Source organism: Parasteatoda tepidariorum, chromosome 3 (genome assembly GCF_982258835.1).
Source record: "Parasteatoda tepidariorum strain Cologne lab strain chromosome 3, Ptep-v5.0, whole genome shotgun sequence".
Lineage (NCBI taxonomy): Eukaryota > Metazoa > Arthropoda > Arachnida > Araneae > Theridiidae > Parasteatoda > Parasteatoda tepidariorum.
The window spans coordinates 105,109,078-105,121,162 of NC_141757.1; the positions used below are offsets into that span (position 1 = coordinate 105,109,078).

Genomic DNA, 12,085 nt, shown 5'->3' on the forward strand with positions numbered 1-12,085 from the left:
CCCGATCGATTTTTAATGCGCCCTCGCTGGACTAATGTAAATGTATGATAGCCAGAGCGATTTACTTAACTCTTGTCAAACGGCGATATACAGCAAGTAGTCAGTTGAGTTTAGGATTGTGCATGATTATCTGTAAAATATGCGCCCTCGGTGATTTTCAAATTTAGTATTGCGCCCTTAAGGACAAACAGGTTGCCGACCCCTGGCATAGGGGATTATTAATCGTATATGAGTAAGTGCTGCTGTTTGACGTCACCAAATTTTTGAGATAATTTTTTTTATAAATTGCTCAAAAAATTGGATTACTGGTTGGATCATGTGTAAATTCTTAGTTTTAAACTAAATAAATAATATGGATTTTTCTTGTTAGTATACTTAAATAATAGGAAAATATCTGAAAATCAAAAGATTGCTATAAGAAATTCTAATCATAGTTTTGAAAATAGAACTTTGGTGTACAGAAATTCGGGTCAACAGTTACTAAGAATATCTTCAATTTTACAGCTTTAAGTGACACCATTTGTTGATGATCGGTTATTTGCTAAACATAGGCAGATGAACAAACTCGCACACAAATTCCTTAGATTAATTACACTTGGATGAAAGCTTGGACAAAGTATAAAGAGTACACATAGAGATCATAAATCAGTCTGACTAAAGTTTCTTTAGTAAAGAATTAAATGATCAGATTGTGAAAAGAAGTTTATCAGACATGTTAACAGCTACACCTGAAGCCATGCTTTCACCTGTTTTTCTTGCCAGACAACCAGTTTCCCCCCTTGAAGAGAAAGTTATGTATCAATTAAAATTGAACAAATTTTAGTTTACCTTCATATGGTTAAAAACATTACAGTTGCGTAATTTTTGCATAGCATTAAAACTTATTTATTTCATTAAAATAAATTATAAAAAAATGCATTCTTTTAAAAAATAATTTAAAAGGTTCTGTAATTCAATAAATTTAAAAGTATCACTTTTTTTAAATTTTTAAAAAAATTAAAAGTGAATGTAAATGAGCAACATCTTTGGAAATATAAATAATCATATTTATTAACAAATGAATATCATACACATGATTAAACAAAAATATCACATTAAAAATTACATTTCACTGAAATGATCACAACATTATCTTTACTCCACAATGAAAATATTATGGAAAAGAGATGCACTTAGCTTCTTCATTTCATCTAAAAAGAAAAAATGAGACATAAGTATCAAGTGACATATCAGTTTAAGCACAATTACTTCGAGTAAATTTAAAGTTTGAGTGTTTGGCCAGGAAGTTTTACCATTTCACCTGGCTGATTTCTTGTAACTATAAGTAGCAATTATAAACCTAATTTCTTTTCTTTCTGTCTGTCTGCTGGTGTGCTAAAAACTATTTTTAATTAATGCACCAACATATAAAACAGTTATCTGCAAACTATATCAAAATATAGTTTATGTAAAGATAATTCCACAGCAGAAAAAATATTTATTTTTGAAACTTAACACTTCATGTGTGGTTTATGTTTAGAGATTTTCAGCTACATGAACAATGAATTTGATACTTCTCCTCTTAAAATTATTTTTTTTAACATAAATTTTATTATTTTCCAAATAAAAATAGCATATCTCAATATGTCAGAAAGGAACTTTAAAATAGTTATATTCCATCAAACACCGTGATTTGAAGAAATGTGCCAATGATAGCCTTATTCACAAGGCTGTACTCAAGAAGGGGGGGGGGGAGAATACAAGCACAATTTTCCCAGGGCCTAGTTTAAATTTTTTTACAAAACATTTAGTTTTTTTCAAATGCAAAGAATTCCTTTATATTCATACAAAAACTCTAATTTTGAATAAGGTTTATCAAAAATTATACAAAATTCAAAATTAAGACTGTGATTTGAGGAAGGCGCCAACTATAAATTTTGTCCTGGGACCCGTAAAAGCTTTTTTTTAAACTTTTCTAAAGTTTAACTGTGGGTATATATTAGGCAGAAAAATTCTGCAACCAACTAGCATTAATATATATCCTTGCTCGTTGTGTTATTTCTGATAGAGACAAGACAATTCTAATTTTGATGGAAACTGATATAAGAAACTAAAATTAATAGATATTTTGATTTTTATATGCCACTCCTGTCCCATATGCTTTAATTAACCCCTTTACTATAGGTAGAAGTTATATAGAAAAGAAAACTAAATGCAGCTTTGACTAAGTTTAATATCAGAGGATAAAGCACCTTTTAATTTGAAATAATTTCAATTAAAAAAATAATATTAATTCACCATTTATTCACGTTAATGAAATATTAAATTATTATTTAAATATTCTATAAACATAAAGAGGTAAAAAGAGGTTAAAATCTTTTGATAATTCTATTTTTATATTAAAGAAAAATTTTCCTAAGTAAGACATGTTTTAGAAAATCTAGTTTAAGTGTTTATTAAAAAATGAAGGACGTATGAAATTTATATGCAAAATAGTAATAATATTAATAAAATAAATTTTTCCATAGGGAAAATTCAAAACCTACTATAATTTTAACCTATTAAAAAAGACAGTGTTCAAACAGTTTTATTTTAAAAAATAATATGCATTTTCTATTTTAATTATCAAGACAAACTGATATTGTTCTTATTACACTAATGGATATTAAATTATTTATTGGTATAAAAATTTCAATCAATAATTTATTTTTTTTACTTATAAAAATTCCAAGATCCTACAAAAAAAAAAAATTCTAAATATTCTGAGGTTCTTTTCTGAAAAATGCTTTGTAACACTACCAAACATGCTTTTATTTAGTCTTCATAAATGCTAAAGCAGTCCATGAACATAATTAATTTTTGGTATACATCAATGAAGGATATATCTCAAAACTATGTTCCGAATTAAAATAATAATTTCATAGTTAGTAAATATTTATAAAATAAAACTTTAAACTTACCGTTAACATCAACAATATTAGCATTTTTTTGTTGCAAAACAACATAGAGTTCCCTTTCGTCAGACAATTTTGCTATCACCCAATAATCACCCAGTGTTTTCCCATTGATCTCACCATAATCTTGCATCCTTTAGGGAAAAAAAATGTTTTTGTCACATTAGTAAATTAAGAAATCAATATTAAGTATATTGACTTCTTTTTTCAATATAAATTTTACAACTAAATAACAACTACAAATAGTAATAAAACATTTTGAAGAATGAATAGATCAAGAAAATTTAAAGAAATATTGGATGTGATAGTAAATTGTCATTATGATGTTAATGAGTTCCTCATATACTTAAACCAATTATTTCACTCTCAAATATAAAAAGTAAAAATATTAAGATTTATCAGATATTTTAAATTTTCAAACATGTTTTCTGTTATATTTATTAAATTATTTTAATTCAAAATAAGAAGTTAATTGCAACTCTATTCAAAAAAGAATTATCAAAAAAACAACAACTTGAAATAAGGTATTCTATTTTGATTAACATAACATTTCCAGAGAGTTTTTAACATTTATTTTTTAAAATATAAATAAATCAAAACAATTTTGTCTCATTTTCTTGAGATCATGTGATTCAAACATTGATTATGTACTCAACGAAAACAAAATGGTGTGACCATTTAGCAAATATTAATAATTAATAATCAAAAATTAGTAATAGGATTGAGAATATGTCAAAAAATTTAAAAATGGTTCAGGTTATTACTTATGGTTACATTCAGAGGCGTAATTTTAATGTATGTTTGAGTGGGGTTATCTCCTGATATATATATATATATATATATATATATATATATATATATATATATATATATATATATATATATATATATATATATATATATATATATATATATATATATATATATATATATATATATATATATATATATAAAATAATGGAAACACTTCTAAACTAATGACTTTTTTCAGATTTCTTAAGAAATACTTAAAGAATCATTTTATAACTTCAAAAGTGTTTAAATCATAAAATTTCTCATACTTATCAATGAAGTTTAAAGTTTCTTAGAGGTTTGAAGGATCGACAATAAATTACAAACGAAAAAAAAAAATGTTTTGAACATCCTATTCCAAAAAATGCAACAATAAAATTGTAACTTGTAACAATTAATTTGGTTATTTTATGCAATAATTGCACAAAACTTCATAAGCCCATCTAAAATATTTATGGAGATATGGGCATTTATATAGAAAAAATAATGTTTTTTTTCTTACGTTTTTTTGCCATAACTTTAAAAATATTCAATAAAATTAAACATAATTTTTAGAGCAATTTAAATTTAATTACAAAATTTTTACTTTAATATTTTAAAAAAATTCTTTAAAATCTGAGCAACATATAAGTAATAAAAATAGTTCTTTTATTCTGAGTATGCACGGAAAAAATGTAAATATTTTTTTTCTTCATAATTTAGTAGGAAATCGTATTTTGCAACTAATAAAAAAGTCCGCATGGATCCAAAAACCTGATCTCATCTATGGGCAAATGATAATTCATTTTGGTGAAAACATAAAAAGATTTTTGATTAAAATCTTTAATGCCTCTTGGTGTATTGGCAAATTGCCCAGAATCTGGAAGAACTCTATAATTATACCCATTCTTAAGCCAGGAAAGGATGCCATCAACTGTAAAAGTTATAGACTCTCTAACTTCCATCCTCTGTAAACTTCTGGAACGTATTATCCACTGTCGACCTTGGACTACCTTGTTGAGCATAATATTCTCCATTTTTATCAAACATCATTCCGAGCAAAACATGGTACTGTGGACCAGTTGTTTTACCCGAGTCAATCAATTATTGATGGTGCAGGAAAAACCTCTCAGAAAATCTGTTGCAGTATTTTTGGATTTATCTGCTTCATTTGACCGAGTTCGGTGGCAAAAACTTGTACATATTAATCACAGCATTAGAATAAAAGGCAATGCTTTGATATGGATCAACAATTTTCTCAGAGGCAGAAAATTCTCTGTAAAGTTTAATGGTGTAAGCTCAAAGTCATGCATATTATGGGCTGGTGTGCCTCAAGGCTCAGTTCTTAGTCCTCTTTTGCTTCTCGTTTACATGAACACCATTAATCATAATATTCATGTGGATACAAAAATTGCCTGCTATGCTGAAGATATCGCAATTCGGCACACCCACAGAGATATTACAGCATCTCTAAGGTGGCCTTAAACGATACACTAAAGAACATTGCGACTTGGGCAAAGAATTTCAAGCTGGCTATCAATACCAACAAAACCAATTTCTGTGTATTTTCTACAGAGTCACAAAAGCACCTTTAACATTGATATTAAAACCAATAGCTCTCAGATAAAAAGGATACTCTCTTACCCACCTCAGCTACCCCTGGATCCTGAACTTTGCTTCTCAAGGCACATACTGCAGACAAAGCTCTGAGAAAGTTAAATATTCTATGAAAATTATGTGGAACTACGCGGGGTTCAAGACCTACAACTGTAAAAAGCACATATTGCACCATCATATGACCTGTGTTTGAATATGCCACCTTTATATGGAATCCGGGTGCTGAGTCTTCAAAAATGTACTCCGTCCAACACAGAGCATGAAAAATCATTATAAGCGCAATTTCCTCAAGCAATAATAAAAGATTGAAAAAGAATGTGGCCTACCCTCCTAGGAGAACAGACTTAATTTTGTGGCCTACCCTCCTAGAACTGGCTTAATTTTGTAGCCTACCCTCCTAGAATAGCCTTAATTTTGCAACTTGTTCACCAACAAGCTCTGTAGTAACAACATGGATCGTATCTCTAACAGAGTATTCAATGAATGGAAAGGCTCAACCAGACTCAAGAGGTCCTCGAATCTCCAGCTGGTTCGGGATATCAAAAGTCGTATTAATCTGGAACATTCTTCTATTAATGTCATGGGAAATAAGGATCTGCCTGAACGTATTACAAATTTGCTCAAAGAAGGAAGACCCCAATATTCTTAAACAAAAAGTTGTTGAAACCATTAAAAAGCTCTCGCACGATAACCTGGCAATTGCATACATCAACGGTTCATCAGACAAATATCTTAATAAAAGAGGTGGAAGCATCCTCTTTCTTCTTCCAGATGGAAGTAAATATCAATATAAAAGGAATACTGGCCAGATAGCTTTAAATTTCACCAGCGAGCTCTTGGCAATTAAAGAAGCTGTCACCTAATGACAGAATTCACAGCTGACCCAATTTTTGGGTTTACGACTTCTTATGTTCAACTCCGTAGCCTTGTAATTTTGAACTCAATCCAGAAGACAAGGAAACTCCTGGATCAAGTATTGAGAGAAATTTGCCTTCGCAGAGGACTTTTTGATGGAACTAACCTGCATTTGTGTTACATGAAGAGGAAGATCACGAGAACCTCTCATGGTTAACCTGACGGCAAAGGGAGTCTAACATATGACATAGCTGCAGATTTCAAAGCCATGTTTTCTTTGTTTGTTCAGAACCCTTTCCAATAGTTGAGAGGTGGCGTGACACTGCTGCTGTACTAACTCCTAATTCTTTTGCAACTTCTCAAACAGTAATGTGAGGATTAGATTTCATAAGAGCTCTCAGTGTAGTGTCCTCAAGCTTTGACTTTAGTCTTCCACGTGGTTCATTTTCAAAACTTTCATCACCATCTTCAAATTTTTTAAAACCAACGTTGAATTGCCTTTTTAATAACAGGAAATTTCAAAAACGCACCATTATTGTTTCAAACAGTTACTGAGCTGCTATGACTACTTTTAAATTCATAAAGAAAAATAACACGTAAATTGCGATAATTCATGTTTAGAAATCGGTGGCAGAAAACATACAAAAAAAATATAAATAAATAAATTTAAGAGACTTTTAGTATGATAAGAAAGAGCACGTAATAACTTTAGAAAAATACATAATTTTTATACAATCTATAAACATTTATTAAAAAAAGATTAACAAAGTTGCTTTAAAGAAAAATCCAACACTTCTTATAGAACCTGAAATCTATTAAACAAAGCAATATAGATTTGGGACAGATCACTATTAATGCTTAAAAATAATTTTTACACACAAATAGTTTATAATAAAAAGATATGCACTTAAGTATCCATTATTTACTGAAAAAAATTAAATGATCAAGAGCATCAGAAATTAAAGCAGACTAATTCATATTTTTTTTTTTTTTTTTTACTTAAGAGAATATAAAAATTGTTTTACTTTATGTTTTACTCTATAGATTTATGCAACAAAAGATATTCTATTGTATAACTACTTTTGAACAGTTAAGTTATTAAAAGAAGCTTTAAGTAAAATAACTATATCATGGCTATATTTAGAAAACATTTTTCTAAAAAACTTACTTTGATAAATCGACATAGAAATCTGCAAAGAGTTTCATAATGTCACTTGTGATCAAGGCATGACCAGTGCTCTTCATGTCAGCATGCATGCTGGTTTTCTGAGCCAAATTCATGTGATTAAAATACATGTACATGAACTTTGACTGTTGCTCAGCATTTAGGCTGAAAAATAAATAAACTACATTTTAATTTCATATGACAAACAAAGAAGCACAATCCATATTAAAAAATATGTGATAGAAATAAAAGTGTTTTAAAAAATGATGTTATAATGTTTAAGCTATTGATTTGCATTTTTAAACGCTTTTTCTAATTTAGGAATTTTTTGAAAATTTGAGCATTTTTTTAAAAATCTTTATTATTTTTGAAATTGCGTCATTTTTTTTTTTTTTAAATTTTTCAAATAATTTTGCTTTTTATGCTGCAACGCTTTATGTATATTACATACATGTAACTTAAGATAGATATTAATACATTTTTATTAATTTTCTCCAGTTTTTTTAAATTTATTTACATTAAATGTGTCTCATTTATATTTAGTGAAAATTGCATTTCTTTTTCTCTTCCTATACATATTTTAATATAATTATATATTTTTTAAGAAAGAGATAATATTTTTAAAGGTATTTTTAAGGTCATCAAAGTTTATGCTCTAATAACTACTTTAACATTTAGTAATAATAAATCTCTTGTTATTTTTAATAGTTTTTTTAAATTACTCTGGCCTTTTTATAATCACTATTTAGTTCTATACTTAAGAAATGTAACACGATAGTATCATTTAATTAAATTCAATCAAGAATCTTTAAAACATTAAATATTTTTTAGTATTTTGAGAAAATGACAATTTTTATCAGAATATTTTGTTTTAAGCAGGAGTTATTTTTCCCTTTGACAATACCATGTTCACACAAAATTTAAAAAAAAAACTTTTGCACTCTTTTTGATTTCTTCAGATTGATAGATGAAAATTATAAGGAAACAAATTGATTTCAATGCAAGTAAAAAAAATAAGAAACAAAATTTTAAACAATATTCACACATTACAACCACTCAGTCAACATGCATGTAGCTAAACCTGTGAATTGAAACTTTCAGTTCAAAAGTACACAATTTATATCCTTTAACTTGAAAAGCAAATTATTGCATCTACCAAATCAGATTTTAAAGCAATATTTGAAAGAAAATTTATCCAGGAATACTTATTTTTAAACATGTTAACTTATTAAAAAGAAATGAATATAAGCAAAGTAACATTGAAATCACTTCAGAATTTTCTTCAATTTTAAATGTACGCAGAAGTTACACTTGTCAATCTGATCTGTAAGCCACTTTAAGTTTAAAAACCTATAACTGAAAGAAACAAAGCAAAAATAGCAGAAAATGTAAAACAATAAACATGAATAGAAATAAGAGCTTATGTTTAAGACAATGAGAAACATGTTATTGGATCATGTGTTTAATTTCTATGCACTTGCAAGAAAATAAAAAGTGTAATTTTAGCAGTTAACTTTTACTATGTTTACAGCAATCATTTACTAACTACAATACCGTCTTTATGCATGGGTACACCCGGGGGCCACAAGCACTCATGGGGGCCCTTGAAAATCTTACTTTCTATAAATCGAATTTAAAACAAAAAAAGTAAGAATAAATAACATTGCATTATAAAATTTAAAAAAAATATATATTCTCATGTAACATGTGCGCATTTTTTTCTACAAACAGTGATTGATTATCATGCAAACACCAATAGTTTTAACAGTTTATCATCAGAAAAACTTAAAAAATCAACCGAAATATATTTTTCTACGTCAAAATTAATTTTTTAGGTACTCAACTCTCTAAGTCATAATGTCTCTAAATATGCTTGGCCTCTACCAACTCTGTTTAGTATTTATAATTCATTAAATAAAGTAATAATTAAAAGAGTTTAGAATTAATTACACAGCACTATGGGACAGCAACTTTTAAGCTGGTTATGCTTGATGTGCATTGAAAAGTGTTTAAATAACTGACTTTTTAATAGTTTGACGAAATAATTCATACTTTTTGAATTTTTTATTTGCCTCATGTTTTTTAATTTAATTATTTTAATTACCTTCTTGGTTTTGAAAATTATTTTATTATTTGAGGATTGCAACTTGTTTAGCATCTCAATTTTTTTTAAAAAATTATGCATATAGAGGTTTTAAATTAGAAGTTCCCATTTTAAATTAAGATCACACGTTTAAAAATGCTTTATTTTGCTTGCCTTGAGTTTTTGGGGGTAATAAAAATGTATTAAGTTTGTTAAAATTATTGCATATCTTAAAAATGATTTATTTTACGTATGTGAAGTTTTTAAGTTTGATTTTAAACAGTATAACATGTTATAGGGGGTCCTGCTTGCTATTAAGATGACCCTGACTAACTATAATCTAAGTATATTCATAAATGTGTCTCTTCATGCATCTCAAATTAATATTTGATAGACTAGAATGGAATAGAAAACTAAAAACATAGCCAAGAATGATATTGTAAGCAAGAAAAACAGCATTAACCACAGAAACTTGAGAGCATGATACAAATGATTTATGAAATTCGTGAAATTTCAAAGAAATTGTTTTTTTTTCCTCTTTATGTTTATAATACACAAAATGAGGTTCTGTTTTAGAACTTGTTATGATTGTAATGAATTTGCCTGAAATCATACTTATGTATTTTTATGTGTAAAAAAAAAAACTTTTAATGCCAATAGAAATTAAATATACCACTGTTTCGCTGATGCTGCATAAACACAAAAATATGTCTAAAAATAACCCCCTTTCAAAACTCAAAATTTTCTTGTTTTATTTGTTTTTGTAAAAAAAAACTATATCTAAAACTTTAACCAATCTAAAATATTTTGTATCAAACTCAATACCCATAATGAGAAACAAAAAAAGATGTTAAATATAAATATTTTTTATTTAAATGCTTCCAAGATACCAGTGCTTGTAATGTCCTTAGAATTTTTCAAAAGTAGTAGCAGAAGTTAAAAAATAAAATGTCTTTTTATAAATTAGTGTCCACATAATGCTTAATTTTTCCAAATAAACATACCTAGTAACATAATTACAGTTTCTGTATTTTTAATATTAAATTGGAAGCTAATAAAAATACATTTTTAACTCTTTCATTATAATGCTATTACAGTCACCCCCACTTAATTCCGTATCTGATAATCGATTAACCCGTTTACATGAACAAAATTTAATGGAACCAAATAATTTTATATGAAACTAATGTTAAATTTCCTCATTTAAATGGATATTAGTTGTTTCCAGCCCTCACTTAATTGCATGAAAGAGAGGTATTGAAATGAAAAAATCTGTTTATTTTTAAGAAATGTTTCACCAGCTAGCATGGAATTTTCAGTTAAGAAGATAAGATTACAATAAGTGATCCTCTCAATAGGGACTTCCTGTTTATTTGTTGCTCTGAACGGATGTTAGGAATATAGCTTAAGAATTAAAATCTTGCTGGCATTGGAGTGACTGAAGGGGGGTTTGGAGTGAATGAATGAAGTTTTACTCCTATTTGACTTACTTCACACATTATTTTGAATATAAAAAGCTACAGAGTGATTTGTTTCACAATGAAGACTTATGCCCCTCTCCCTGTTATGCCCCTCTCCCTGTTAGTTTTGATAAGAAAAAATTTCAAAAACCTAACACACTAGCCTACCGTGTGTCTTTCTCTAAATTAGAATAATCATTGCTTACTCCAGTGAATACAAGATGAGTGTGAAAAGGAATGATTTGAAATAATCGATAGGGTGCATAGTCAGATTCTTCAACAATAAATAAGCACCTTTTAAATGCTTTTTAAGCACTCAAAAAATACTTTTTATCACTTTCCAGAAAAAAATAAAATAGGATCTGTGCAGTAATAAAAATTATTTTTTTCTAGAGTTTAAAGTTCTTAAATGTATAAACATGAAATTTAAAAACACTTTATAATCATGATAAAATAAAATAGTTTATGATAAATATTGCAAAGAAAATTTTGAAAATAATGCATTTTTTGTAATTTAGAAAGGAAAAATCAGATTTTAAAAGATAGAAAATTAAGCACTTTTTACAAACCCCGAAAAAAAAGCACCTTTAAGAGCTTTTAAAAAACGCAAATCAAACATAAGCACCTTTAAGCACTTTTTAAAAATGCTACGCACCCTGACTGAAAGAGAGAAAAAATAGAAGTTTTGGAAGAAATAAATTTCAAAAATTCCAAACTGAAGTAGCAAATTAATTTAAAATTTCTCAAAAAGGATTTTAAAAAAATTGAAAGTATTTGAAAAGAATATGCAAGTCATGAAAGTCTTAGCAAAAAAAAGAAAGGAAAATCGAATTTTGATAAATTGACAAACAGTCTGACAAAAAGTTGAAAAAAGTAACAAAAAGTTTTAAATTTTTTAAATAATCAAAGAGAAAACAAACATAACAAGATTATGATATTCACTGTAAAAAACATGTTTTTTCTTTTTTGCCCATAGTGGACAAAAAAGAAAAATTTGATACTTTTATCTACTTACTAAGAAAAAAAATTATCAAATGCATAAATATTTTTGTAGCATATGGATAAAATACTTCAGCAAAATGCATATGTAGTTGATAAAAAAAAGGCCTTACTGATAAAATTAGAACAAAAAGTATCGAAGAAAAAGTTTGATAATTTTAGAAAAAGCAAATTTGTGTTTAATGCATGTTCACAACAAAAT

At 27.4% G+C, this 12,085-nt stretch overlaps 1 protein-coding gene across 1 annotated transcript in view; it reads right to left on the minus strand.

The window, feature by feature from the left end:
• Nucleotides 1–1,024: 1,024 nt before the first annotated feature.
• The window catches only part of Ccz1 (vacuolar fusion protein CCZ1), a 40,906-nt gene continuing 29,845 nt past the window's right edge, over nt 1,025–12,085 (minus strand). Inside the window, exons 11-13 of the mRNA XM_016054965.4 lie at nt 7,345–7,506; nt 2,940–3,067; nt 1,025–1,190 (exon numbers count right to left, since the gene is read on the minus strand). Coding sequence (XP_015910451.1) covers nt 1,135–1,190; nt 2,940–3,067; nt 7,345–7,506 — 346 coding nt within the window. The 3' untranslated portion in view covers nt 1,025–1,134. The remainder of the gene's footprint in view (nt 1,191–2,939; nt 3,068–7,344; nt 7,507–12,085) is intronic.